This window comes from Danio aesculapii, chromosome 7, assembly GCF_903798145.1.
Source record: "Danio aesculapii chromosome 7, fDanAes4.1, whole genome shotgun sequence".
Lineage (NCBI taxonomy): Eukaryota > Metazoa > Chordata > Actinopteri > Cypriniformes > Danionidae > Danio > Danio aesculapii.
In genome coordinates this window covers 8146497-8160484 of record NC_079441.1, presented here as the reverse complement: position 1 = coordinate 8160484, position 13988 = coordinate 8146497, and the positions used below count along the sequence as shown (strand labels likewise).

At 35.3% G+C, this 13988-nt stretch overlaps 1 protein-coding gene across 2 annotated transcripts in view; it reads right to left on the bottom strand.

Annotated features, from left to right (window-relative positions):
* The window catches only part of adamts17 (ADAM metallopeptidase with thrombospondin type 1 motif, 17), a 312511-nt gene that overhangs the window by 25105 nt on the left and 273418 nt on the right, over window positions 1–13988 (bottom strand). For both annotated transcript variants that reach the window (XM_056461008.1, XM_056461009.1), the window contains 2 exons: window positions 10304–10508; window positions 5383–5535 (listed from right to left, as the gene is read on the bottom strand). In XM_056461008.1, the coding sequence (XP_056316983.1) occupies window positions 5383–5535; window positions 10304–10508 (358 nt within the window). The remainder of the gene's footprint in view (window positions 1–5382; window positions 5536–10303; window positions 10509–13988) is intronic.

The window sequence follows — 13988 nt, the reverse complement described above, 5'->3', positions numbered from 1 at the left end:
TGGTTTTCAAAACTACCTGTAGATAGATAGATAGATAGATAGATAGATAGATAGATAGATAGATAGATAGATAGATAGATAGATAGATAGATAGATAGATAGATAGATAGATAGATAGATAGATAGATAGATAGATAGATAGATAGATAGATAGATAGATAGATAGATAGATAGATAGATAAAAACAGTTTATAGATAGATAGATAGATAGATAGATAGATAGATAGATAGATAGATAGATAGATAGATAGATAGATAGATAGATAGATAGATAGATAGATAGATAGATAGATAGATAGATAGATAGATAGATAGATAGATAGATAGATAGATAGATAAAAACAGTTTATAGATAGATAGATAGATAGATAGATAGATAGATAGATAGATAGATAGATAGATAGATAGATAGATAGATAGATAGATAGATAGATAGATAGATAGATAGATAGATAGATAGATAGATAGATAGATAGATAGATAGATAGATAGATAGATAGATAGATAGATAGATAGATAGATAGATAGATAGATAGATAGATAGATAGGAGGGTTTCATTCACCCGTCCCCACCAATGTCAAGTGCAAACCTACGCCCTTGACCCTCGAAGCGTAAACAATACCCTAAGAAACTACATCTTCTATATTATACAACTGTATATCATGTGCTACCATATCCCTATTCACAAATATCCCAAAAGTTCACCTCTTCCCTGTGCTGTGAAGCATGCACTGCAGCACTATGATAACTGTGCGTCGGCAGTAAGGTGGCCGGAGCTCATTACTGATGAACACAAAGCTCAGGAGAAGGAGAGGATGAGACAGATGGTGCTGTACAGCGAGATGTGGACCCCGGGCCGCAGCAGTCAGCTCCACTGGGGCCAAAGCAAGGTAAGCACTGACAGCACACATGTATCACAGTCGACAATGCAACAAAACTCCAGATCAGCTGAAGATCTTGGGACACATGCTGTTTGCCTGTCTGTTTTCATCTGAGTCAGTCATGCGTCACGTTAATGTTGTGTAGAAGATTATATATTACAGGTTCAGTACAAGTGACGCTCAGCTGACTGCATTTGTGGCATAATTATCATATTAGCTTTAAAAAAATATACAAAAACCAAATATGAATATGAAGCTCCTATAATAATAATAATAATAATAATAATAATAATAATAATAATAATAATAATAACAATAATAACAATAATAGTAATGAATGAATGAGTGGATGATTTGAAAAATGTGAATCTAGTTTACCACCAGTCACCATATGTTGTTTCTTGTTTAACAGTAGAGAGAAATTCATTGAAGTTTAGAAGCGCTGAAGTGTTAGTAAACAGTGAGGAAATTATTAATATTAACATTTTTAAAAACATACATACATGTTCAGTCTGGTTCTCGAATCTGATTGGCTGGTAGCCGTGCAATATTAAAGCAACATCATCACTCGTACAGCCTCTTCACCCTTATGTATTACTCTGCCTACACTAGGACTAATCAAACAACTCGCTACAGTTTGACAAATATTGCTGCTGTTAGACAACAATGTACTTTTGAGGCTTTTTTAGGTGAGAATTTAGTTAGTTTAGACTGCAACTATGCTGTTTACTTATAAAGATGATGTCTCTTTGAAATGATGTTTTCATAAATTTTCAACTTTCAGCGCATCTGTGGCCATCAGCCTGTCATTTTGCCCGCCGTGAGCACTCCTCTTATGGCTACTTGCTCGAAAGTATGGTTGGTGTCTATGTATGTCTACTGTAAAACGTTATTTGTATAGGCTGTATCTAAAGGCAATATTTTGGTCACAGTCATCTGTTATTTAATCCAGAGCAAATAGATTTGGCTGCAATGTTAAGTTTAGCTTACTGGTGAATTAAACATTATTATTACTATTATTATTACTATTATTATTATTATTATTATTTTAACTGATTGTTATCTTTATACTGTTGTTTGTTAAATGTCATTGATCAATAAATGAATTTGAAATTGAAGTAATATTTAATAAAACATTTTTGTAGTACAAATTTTGTAGTATTGTCCAGTTGTCAGAATTATTAGCCGCCCTGAATTATTAGGCCCCCTGTTGATCCACCTAATTTCTATTTAACAGAGAGAAGATTTTTTTAAACACATTTCTAATCATAATAGTTTTAATTACTCATCTCTAATAACTGATTTATTTTATCTTTGCAATGATGATAGTAAATAATATTTGACTAGATATTTTTCAAGACACTTCAATACAGCTTAAAGGGACATTTAAAGGCTTAACTAGGTTAATTAGGTTAACTAGGCAGGTTAGGGTAATTAGGCAAGTTAGTGTATAATGATGGTTTGTTCTGTAGACTATCGAAAAAAATATATAGCTTAAAGGGCTAATAATATTGACCTTAAAATGGTTTTTAAAAAAAATAAAAACTGCTTTTATTCTAGCCGAAATAAAAATAAATAAGACTTTTCCAGAAGAAAAAATATTATCAGACATACTGTGAAAATTTCCTTGCTCTGTAAATAAAAATCAAAGGGGGGCTAATAAATCTGACTTTAACTGTATATACATTCATTACAAGATTTACAGCTCAAGAATTATTTCAGGGTTGAAAAGAGCTGTGCTGCTTAATATTTTGTGGAAACCTTTATACATACTGTTGAAGACAAAATGATTTGCAAAAGTAGTAATTAAATTATTTTAAAATATTTCTCAAGTATTATTTAACAGAAAAACACATTTATTCAGTTTTTGTCTTACTATACTGTTAAGAAATAGTTTTTTTTCCAATAAGCTATAGGCAATAGGCTTAAATTTTAATAAATGCAACATTATTCAGTATTATGCAAATATTAAGCATTATGCAAAATAACTAGTAAAATATGAAGCACTTATGAAAATTATTTATGAAAATAAATTAGTTTTTAAAACTATTATGTTAAAAAAATTAAAAATAAATAAATAAATAAATAATAAGTCTCTGTTAAATAGGCTTTGGGAAATATTTGGAAAAGAAATACAATTTTAGAGGAAGGCTAATAATTTTGTTTTTAATATATATAAAAAAAGGTATTCATAGAGAACTAAAAGGTTTTGTTTCATAAAATCTCCTGTCACTTGAGATCATTTTAAAGCATTAATTTATTCTATATTGATTTCTAATCTCAGCCTAATGTGTCAGATTGCTGATACATTAGGCTTAAAAAAATGGGGAAAAAATCCAGAGTTTCAAAGAAATGAATAATCGAATAAATCCTGCAGGATTTTTGGGAAATGTCGAAAGCCGCTAGAAAGCCAAATCCCCTCATAGAAAAAAAAAAGTCTTTGTGTACAATTGTGACCATGCATGCTTATCAGGACCCACCGAATGCTTGACTTTCAACTGTGAAGTTCACTGCATACATCTTGACTAAAGCTGACATTCCTGAATGCATGATTTATTGCTTTTACACCAGTCTATTACTGTTAGAGACATGAAGCCGGACCTGTTTATGCTTATAAACATGTCTCTGTCATTGGTGCCTTTAAAACTGCAGTCTGTAAGTTTTGCCTCTATCATCTCTCTTTGAAATTTGCAACTGCAGTTACTTGTGGAAGTCTGCTCTTTACGTGGGTTAAAGGTTGCAGCACTGGTGTTGCTTTTTAATATCGATTAATCAATGTGTTGCTATGACCGCACAGTAGTGCTATTGCAAGCAGCAGGAACAAGTATACTACTTAGAAATGTGTTCAGACATAGATAAGTGTATGGTTATATGAGGGGAATACTGGAGTGAAATACTGAGGAATGTTGAACCTCTCACGCAAGCTAGTTAATGGTGTGCGTGGCTCTTTCAGTGTATGATGTTTAAGTGAAAGCCATTGAAATGAATGTGTTTCATAGTGTAGCTCTTTCTGTGTACAGTGCAAAAGCAAAAGAAATTGAAATGAATGTGTTTTATAGTGTAGCTCTGTGTACAATGTGAAAAAAACAAGCCATTGAAATGAATGTGTTTCATAGCGTAGCTTTTTATGTGCATGATGTGAAAGCGCAAGCCATTGAAATGAATGGGTTTCATAGCGTAGCTCTTTGAGTGCAATGTGAAAGCGCAAGCCATTGAAATTAATGGGTTTCATAGTGTAGCTCTTTCTGAGTGCAATGTGAAAGCGCAAGCCATTGAAATTAATGGGTTTCAAAGCGTAGCTCTTTCTGTGTACAATGTGAAAGAGCAAGCCATTGAAATTAATGGGTTTCATAGCGTAGCTCTTTCTGTGTACAATGTGAAAGAGCAAGCCATTGAAATTAATGGGTTTCATAGCGTAGCTCTTTGTGTACAATGTGAAAGAGCAAGCCATTGAAATTAATAGATTTCATAGCGTAGCTCTTTCCGTGTACAATTTTAAATGGCAAGCCATTAAAATTAATGGGTTTCATAGCATAGCTCTTTCTGTGTACGATGTGAAAGAGCAAGCCATTGAAATTAATGGGTTTGATAGTGTAGCTCTTTCTGTGTACGATGTGAAACTCACTTCACTTTATAATTTGTGGGTATAGTCGGGAGGAAAAAGTGAAACCAATGCACTGAACACTGTTTTTAGCCATATTTCCCTTTCAAAAAACCTAAAAATTTCATTTTTTCAGCCAATAATGTTTTTGGCTGCCAAAAAATTTACTCCAACCTTAATTATATACAGCTGCTGTGATTAAAAGCTTTACATGACTCTCCACTGGCAGGTCCTTCCAAGTGGGACTATACGTTTACAGACATGATACAATAGCGGTCCATCCATATTTTCTGTGAAAACCTAACAGCACTACTCCAATTAAAAAAACAACAACAACAACAACATTACAAACTTACTATTGTGAACCTGGCTAAGGTAAGAACATATTATTGATCACTGGTTGTTTATGTACTTGCTCAAATTATTTCAGGTCATTTTTAGCCCCCCCAAAAAAGTTTCAAATTGCAGCTTATAAAGGTCCAAATTAACCAAAAGTTCCTGAGACTTATTTCAGTATGCTGATATACTTCCAAATGAAATCGAATATTAAGCATGGGGCTGACTTTCTTTTGCGCATCATTCCCTTATAGCCAACTAACGGAAAGCGAGGCATGGCTAAGAATATTGTGACTGAAGCATCATACTGATGTCACCAGAACGATCACCACTTTGAGTTTAGATTTTGATTGAAGATTGCCAAAAATATATATACTTCAATGGATTACCCTGCAAGGATTAATTGTTTACCAAAAGAATAACAATGTGCGCTAGCAAAATAAACATTGTAAATTTAGATTTTACAAGACCTTTAAATGTCATTCAGACAGACCCTTGAAAGATGCAATGGTGTCCAGACCTTCAGCAATCAGTCTGAACATCTGCTCATTTGATCATCTTACCTTGGACCATTCGCCGGTCTTCCACTCATAACATTTGGAGTGATCCTCACAGGCCTCCACTTCAGCGGGACGGGACACAGGGTCACAGAGACCCTGAGGATTAGTGCAGGTCACTGTCCGCCTCCTGCTGCCGTGTCCACATTCAGAGGAACACTGCAACGCACAAAACACCAGCAGAGATCAGAGTGCAACATGAGGAAAATAAGTGCACAATTGGGTGCAAGGAGGGATGGGGATAAATAAAGACATAAGCAAGAGTGCCGGTCATTAAAACAGGCGTCCTGCAGAGTCTCACTAACGCTTTTCTCCGCTGGCTGAATCCACTCTAATGAAGTGCTTACAACATCAACAACAACACAGAGATATGAAACGAGACCCACACATTGAAAAACAGCCACAGTGCCCTCCATAGGCCAGGAAAAAGCCCACAGAAACAAGCATGCACATCCTGACAGACTTTTTTTCTCAGGTCATTTCACTTGAATGAGAAAATATTTTATCTAATATGCATGATAAAATAAGCTGTATTTTCTATCATATACTTTATTTAATAATACTCATAATAATGCCACTGTTTTAGTGATAGACAGTCTTTCTTAAAAAAAAAAATTGTTGTTACTGTTATGCTTTATAAACTTTCATTTAAAACGTGTATAACTGTGCTTATTTGGACATAAGCATGCATTCTATTGTGCTGCTTTTATAATAACAGATAATAAATAACTAGCAAAATATTATGCGGATCACCAAAGAACTACACACAGGCCATTGAACTACAAGTCCCATCATGCACCTCGCACACACCTGTTCTGGTTTGCCATTGATTGATTGATTACACGCACACGGCTGACTACGAGGACTATTTACACAGCACGCGCACACACATCATTACTGAGTCTTGTAAGCATCCCCAGCCTATATATCTGAACTCTTAAGTTTGTATTCTCCCCAAAGATCCCTCAGGTCCTCTGCTCAGCTCCTGCTAATGGTTTCTAAATTCCACTTGAAAACAAAAGGAGACAGAGCTTTTTCAGTCTATACTCCAAAACTTTGGAACATTACCTGTAGAAATTAGTCTCATCTACATTAAGTGTTTTTAAAAACAAATCAGTCAAAGCCTACCTTTTCTCTCTGGCCTATTGATTTAAATTAGTTTTTTTTTTTAGGACTCATTGATTATATTCATTTTCAACCACATTTCTGGGGCCGGGTCGCCGGGGGCAGCAGTCTTAGGAGAGAACCCCAGACTTCCCTCTCCCCAGACACTTCCTCCAGCTCCTCTGGGGGGATCCCAAGGCATTCCCAGGCCTGCCGAGAGACCTAGTCCCTCCAGCGTGTCCTGGGTCTTCCCCTAGGACTCCTCCTGGTGGGACATCCCTGGAACACCTCCCTAGGTAGGCATCTAAAAAAGATGCCCGAACCACCTCAGCTGACTTCTCTCGATGTGGAGGAGCATGGGCTCTACTCCGAGCTCCATCCTGGTGACAGAGCTCCTCACTTTATCTATAAGGGTACGCCCTGCCACCCTGTGAAGGAAACTCATTTTGGCCGCTTGTATCTGAGATGTTGTCCTTTCGGTCATGACCCAAAGCTCATCACCATAGGTGAGAGTAGGAATGTAGATTGACCGGTATATCAAGAGCTTTGCCTTTCGGCTCAGCTCCTTTACCACAACGGACCGGTACATCGACCACATTACTGCTGCCGCAGCAGCAATTCGCCTGTCAATCTCACGTTCCATTCTTCCCTCAATCGTGAACAAAACCACAAGACACTTAAACTCCTCCACCTGGGTTAAGGACTTTCCTCCAACCAGGATATGGCAAACCAGCCTTTTCTAGTGGAGCACCACCATGGCCTCAGACTTAGAGGTGCTGATTCTCATTGATTATACAGATTTTTAAAATGTATTTTATAGCATATATTGTCCTGTCTTTCTTATTGTTCATCTTACGGTTTATTACTGTTGCCATGTTTGTGAAGCACTTTGGTCAACATTCATGTTGAAATAAAGTTGCCCTTATGTCGTGTTTTGCCTTCTCATCTTGCAGTGTACCGATCTTTGCTTTGTTTGTTTGTTTTATGTTGTGTGCTGCCCGGATTGACTATTTGCCTGTTATTGACTACTCTTCTGGATTTGCATGTATATTACAGTTTGTCCCTGATTTTGACTATTGCCTGCCCGACCATTCTCTGTGTATTAAATCTTGCATTTGGATCCGCAACTGTTGTCAGCGCCAACTCGCATGACACCGTTAAACAATACTTTGGGGAATATTTGCAAACGAAATTAAATTTCAGATGCCGACTATTATAATTTAGTTTTTAATGTTCAAAACAACTGTATTTATATAGAACTGAAATGTTTTGTTACATTATAAAATCTTCCATGCGATTATTTAAAAGCATACATTAATTTACTTAACATATACTTAATTTGATAAATGAGCACACCCTTCACAGGCTGCTCTTTAAAACAATATTTTCTATATGAAGCTTTACAATAACTTATTTGTGCATATACATTTGATCAGTCAGCACCAAAGCTAAAACAGGAGACAATCTAAAAACCTTAAGATCACTGTCCAAAAATTTGTATATGAAATTAATACACTTGAAAAAAAAAAATTGTAATAAAGTTGGCAGCGCGGTGGCACAGTGGAAAGCAATGTCGCCTCACAGCTAGAAGGTCGCTGGTTCGAGCCTCGGCTGGGTCAGTTAGCATTTCAGTGTGGAGTTTGCATGTTCTCCCCGTTTTTGCGTGGGTTTCTTCCGGGTTTCCCCCAAAGTCCAGAGACATGCAGTATAGGTGAATTAGGTAAGCTAAATTGTCTGTAGTATATGAGTGTGAATAAGTGTGTAATAAAGTTAGTATTTTTGGCAATAACTTGTTAAATGTGGCAAAGATATGGATCTATTTCACTGTTGCTGAGGCTTCTCGCATATTCTACAATGTATCACGTGTGAAACTGCTATCTGAAATGCATCTTTGTTGGTTTGAGGGGGCTTTGGAAAGGTTTGGCATGACTTTGTTTACTGAATGTGGATGGCTAGAGTTTTCACTACAAAATGATGCGAAAATAAGCCTGCCAACTCATTCACATTAAACAATGTACAGACTTAACCTTTTTTGTTCGATTTTTTACAATTAAAGCATTAGTTCACCCAAACACCCCATAATTTGCATTAAAAAACTATTACAAAGTAAGCTATAGGCTACTTTTAAAAGAAAAAAAAAATTCAAAACACATTACATAGTTTACCTCCAGTACAACGATAACAGGGCTTTGATTTTAAAAATCTGTGTAAAAAACCTTTCTAAAAGTGAACGTTCACCAGAATTTATTTCAATTTATTTATTAACGATTATGGCTCATATGATGAATAAAATTGGTTCAATTAAGTCGATATTTAAGGTAAATACATGCACTTGTCACTACCTGACAAGTCTTGTCGCCTATCCAAGTTTTAGGAACAACAAATAATGACTTGACTTCTAGTTGATCATTTGGTATCAGAAGTGGCTTATATGAAAGGCAAAGGCCTGTAGATCACGCTTATTTTACCAAAATAAAATATGATCATGCCTTGATTTTGAATTATTTGATCAGGACAGTAATGTCTGACTTTGCTTAGACAAAAGTCACTTAACAGAAATAATGTCCAGTATAGAATATAAAGTCATGCTGCTGTGGAGAAAGAGTTATATTGTGTATGACTCTCATGAGCTTGGAGGACTGCATCCATCTCTGCAATGACTCAAATTGATGAATCATACTTATTAATGAAGTCATCTGGAATGGCAAAGAAAGCGTTCTTGCAGGACTGCCAGAGTTCATCAAGATTCAGTTTTAGTTCAGTTTCCTTTATTTTGTCATTCAAAACATCACAAAATTAATGCAGAACAAAATTACTGCATTCTTTGGATTCATCTTCAATGCTTCCTCCATCTTACCCCACACATGCTCAATAATGTTCATGTCTGGTGACTGGGCTGGCCAATCCTGGAGGCTGAAGTATGAGAAGGAGCGCTATCCTGCTGAAGAATTTGCCCTCTCCTGTGGTTTGTAATGTAATGGGCAGCACAAATGTCTTGATACCTCAGGCTGTTGATGTTGCCATCCACTCTGCAGATCTCTCGCATGCCCCAATACTGAATGTAACCCCAAACCATGATTTTTCCTTCACCCAACTTGACTGATTTCTATGAGAATCTTGGGTCTACGTGGGTTCCAATAGGTCTTTTGAAGTATTTGTGATGATTGGGATGCAGTTCAACAGATTCATCAGAAAAATCTACCTTCTGCCACTTTTCCAAGTGATCAACTAGAAGTCAAGTTATTATTTGTTGCTCTTACAACTGGGTTCGACTTTTGCCAGGTAGTGTAGAGTTTACTTACAGCAGCGCACATTCTCCCATCACGTTTGTTTTTTAAAGAGCACAACTTTTGTGTGGCAAGTGACGTATGCACATTTCCACTTGTTTTTATTTATTTATTTATTTAAATTTTATTTATTTATTTATTTATTTATTTATTTATTTAAATTTTATTTATTTATTTATTTATTTATTTATTTAATGTTTTAATGCCATACCAGCAGCATTGGATATATCCATGGCAAAACCTATACTAAATATATAATATGTAACATGTAATCATGTCGCTTTCTTAATAAACATTCATTGTATAAAAAAAACACACAAACAACAACACTAAAGAATCATATACTGTACAATCATTTAGTTTGATTAATGATAAATATGCTTCTCTGAATTATCTGTTAAATACTATTGTGCTCTGACATGCAGTTATTTTAAAGGAACGAATGCTTATGTTTAGGCTCTAAAATTTCATGATAGCAGGAGCAAAACGCAGCTATCCATGAGCTTTAAATAAATCCTGCTGACTTAAGCTCAGACCTGGGACCATTCGGATGCCTCCCACACGGTGAGGCAGTGACGTCCCTCGCAGTGCTGAACGCTGGCCGGTTTGGAGCTCAGACAGTACAGGTCTCTGGTGGGAATATATGTGCCATTTTGCAGTTGGTAAACGCAGCCGACTTCCCTCTGCTGCAAGCCTTTACCACAGGTTAATGAACACTGCGTCCAATCGCCAGTCACCCACCTGAGAGAAAGAGGGAAAAAAGGTAGAAAAGATAGTTTTATTGTGCCATATTATGCTATTTTTTATTTTGCTTGTAAATATGCTCATTTTAGAGCTCCCACAAAGTTAAACAGTTGCATTTTTCATTTTTAATGCATCCAGCCAATCCTTGGGTCTGGTGGGAGCACTTTTAGCTTAGCTTAGCATAGATCATTGAATCGGATTAGACCATTAGCATCTCGCTCAAAAAAACTGACCAAAGAGTTTAATGATGATTTCAATGTTTAAAACAATGGCATTTATATAGAGCTGAAATGTTTTGCTATATTGTCCCATCTTCCCTGTCACTGGTGAGTATTTTAATACATCCTTACTGACTTAAAGCATACATTTTATATAATTAATTTAATAAATAAGCACATTTTACTAAGTGATGTCAGTTTTATTGCCATTTTATTCACAGAGAGAAGCAGAAAAGACAGTTTTGTCTCAATATTGTGTAATAGTATGCTATTTTCTTTATTATAGTTTTTGGAAATAGGCTCATTTAACAGTTTTCCTAGAATTTAACAGTTGTGTTTAACCATTTTTTATCCATTCAGCCAATATTTGGGTCCTAGCTCTTAGCTTAGCATAGATCATTGAATCAGATTAGACCATTAGCATCTCACTCAAAAACTGACCAAAGAGTTTAATTATGATTTCAATGATTAAAACAGCAGCATTTATATAGAGCTGAAATGTTTTGCTGTATTGAACCATTTTCCCTGTCACATCAGAGTATTTTAATACATCCTTACTGACTTAAAGCATACATTTTATATAATTAATTTAATAAATAAGCACATTTTACTAAGTGATGTCAGTTTTATTGCCATTTTATTCACAGAGAGAAGCAGAAAAGACAGTTTTGTCTCAATATTGTGTAATAGTATGCTATTTTCTTTATTATAGTTTTTGGAAATAGGCTCATTTAACAGTTTTCCTAGAATTTAACAGTTGTGTTTAACCATTTTTTATCCATTCAGCCAATATTTGGGTCCTAGCTCTTAGCTTAGCATAGATCATTGAATCAGATTAGACCATTAGCATCTCACTCAAAAACTGACCAAAGAGTTTAATTATGATTTCAATGATTAAAACAGCAGCATTTATATAGAGCTGAAATGTTTTGCTGTATTGAACCATTTTCCCTGTCACATCAGAGTATTTTAATACATCCTTACTGACTTAAAGCATACATTTATATAATTAATAAATAAACATTTTATTGAAAGAGATGTCAGTTTTATTTTCCATTTTATTCACGTTGAAAGACAGTTTTGTGCCATATTATGCTATTTTCTCAATTATCGTTTTTGGAAATATTGGCGTTTCACAATTTTTTTATCCATTGAGCCAATCTTGGGTATGGCGGTAGCACTTTTAGCTTAGCATAGATCATTGATTAGGATTAGACCATTAGCATCTCACTCATAAATGACCTAAAAAAATAGTGTCAATAATTCTTCTATCTAAAGCTGGACTCTTCTGTAATTATATTATGTACTAAGATGACAGAAAATGAAAAGTTGCTATTTTCTAGGCTCAAATGGCTAGGAAATATACTCTCATTATGGTGTAATAATCAAGGAACTTTGCAACTGTAAATAAATGATCAACAAATAAATCTGTCATGATGGTCTCTACCAGTGAAGGCATTATCTACACACAATATTGTAACTTTAAAGCGGGCTATGCGTTCCAGACAGTTCAGTTCAATGACATAATGTCTCCGACATCGCCTAAAGTGCCATTTGGCAACTTGATAACCATCTTTTTAAAGAAATGTAACCATTTTTAAAAAAATCAAGAGTGGAATGTAACTGATGTCGTGGAATAAATCACGAAAGTATCTTGTGTTTGCCACAAATCTTATTTAAGCAATTTAACTGAAATCTCATTTAAAAAACCCCTTTGGGCTCTACTTTAACAATCAAGGCACAAAGTCTAAAGCACATGGCACAAAAGCATGAAGGCCATGTCCAAATCCACTTTTGCTACTTTAAGGATGAAAAAAAATACACCCTGGCGCATGGTCTAACAGGGTTGTGCTTATTCTCTTATTGAGTTATGCCTGTGTTTTGAACATAACGTACATTAAACCAATTAACAGTCTCATCTCACATTGAGTTGCGCCATGGCACATTTGCCATTTACATGGTGAACTTTGTAAGACGAAAAACTGAATGCTTCACTAGCGAGACAACAGTTAAACAGACCTTCTGCAGCGCGAGGATAAAGAATGAGCCCTTCGAGGTGAAGGCATGGAGCCAGTGGTTTATAAATAATTTTTAGAACATTTTAATCCTTTATTTTTTTCATATGTAAAGATATTTGCGTTTCGCTGTACATCCTGTGTTTATTAAGCAACGTGTAAGCGTTTGGCTAAGTCTATTTCAGTTCCTCAAAATAGAAACGCGCAAACAATGCGCCTTAACACACCTCCTTCTGTTGTCGACAAAGTGGCACAAATGAATTTTCAATTTAAAAAACATTGCACAAAATGTGAAAAATCACAGTTGAGTTGGTCTGAAAATAGAAACAAATGCGCCATACACGTCTTGCGCCTCATTGCGCCAGGTGTATGGGGATGAGGAAACCGGAACAGCTAAAATGCTAACTTGCTTCCGGGTTACTGACGTCAAAGGTCCTCCACTCTATAGCTCCTAGCTCTCGAAACTCATTTTCGAGCAAGATGCTAATGGTCTAATCTGATTCAATGATTTATGCTAAGCTAAGCTAAAAGTGCTTCCGCCAAAACTAGAGACTGGCTGAATGGATTCAAAAATTGTAAAACTCTAGAAAAAAACTGTTTAACCCAAGTGTACACTGCAAAAATGCAGGAAAAATAATAATCTAAGTAAGTTTTTCCTTAAAACAAGCAAAATAATGTAAAAATGGGGTAAACAAAGTAATCTTGTTTTTGCTTTGAATTGAGATTATTTATCTTACCCCATTGGCAGATTGTTTTGCTTTTTTTTTTTTGCTTATTTCACAAATTTTTTTTGCTTGTCTAGAAAAATCTTCTTGATTTAAGTTTGATATATTTATTCTAGAAACAAGACAACAGCTCCAGATAATAAAGCATTTTTGCAGTGTGGCTGTAATATGAGCATATTTTCAAAAAAACATAACAGGGCCATACTGTAAAAAAGGTGACCCAACTTAAAACTAAGGTAACAAACTTCAGGACATTTGAGTTTACGCAACTTAGAGTCAAATGAAGTAATTGGGTTGAAAGTTAAGTCAACTCAAAAATGTCCTAAAGTTTATTGCCTTCATTTTAAGTTGAGTTAACTTTGTTTACTTTTTTTACGGTTTTAACCTGTTTGTTAGCATTTGGCTCATTCAGCTTTGTTGTAAAACTGCCATCATATTCTACAATTGACCAAATAACTTCATCAGGAACCATAATGAAATCTGGATGCTTTAATCATCAGTTTACAATATGACAGAACA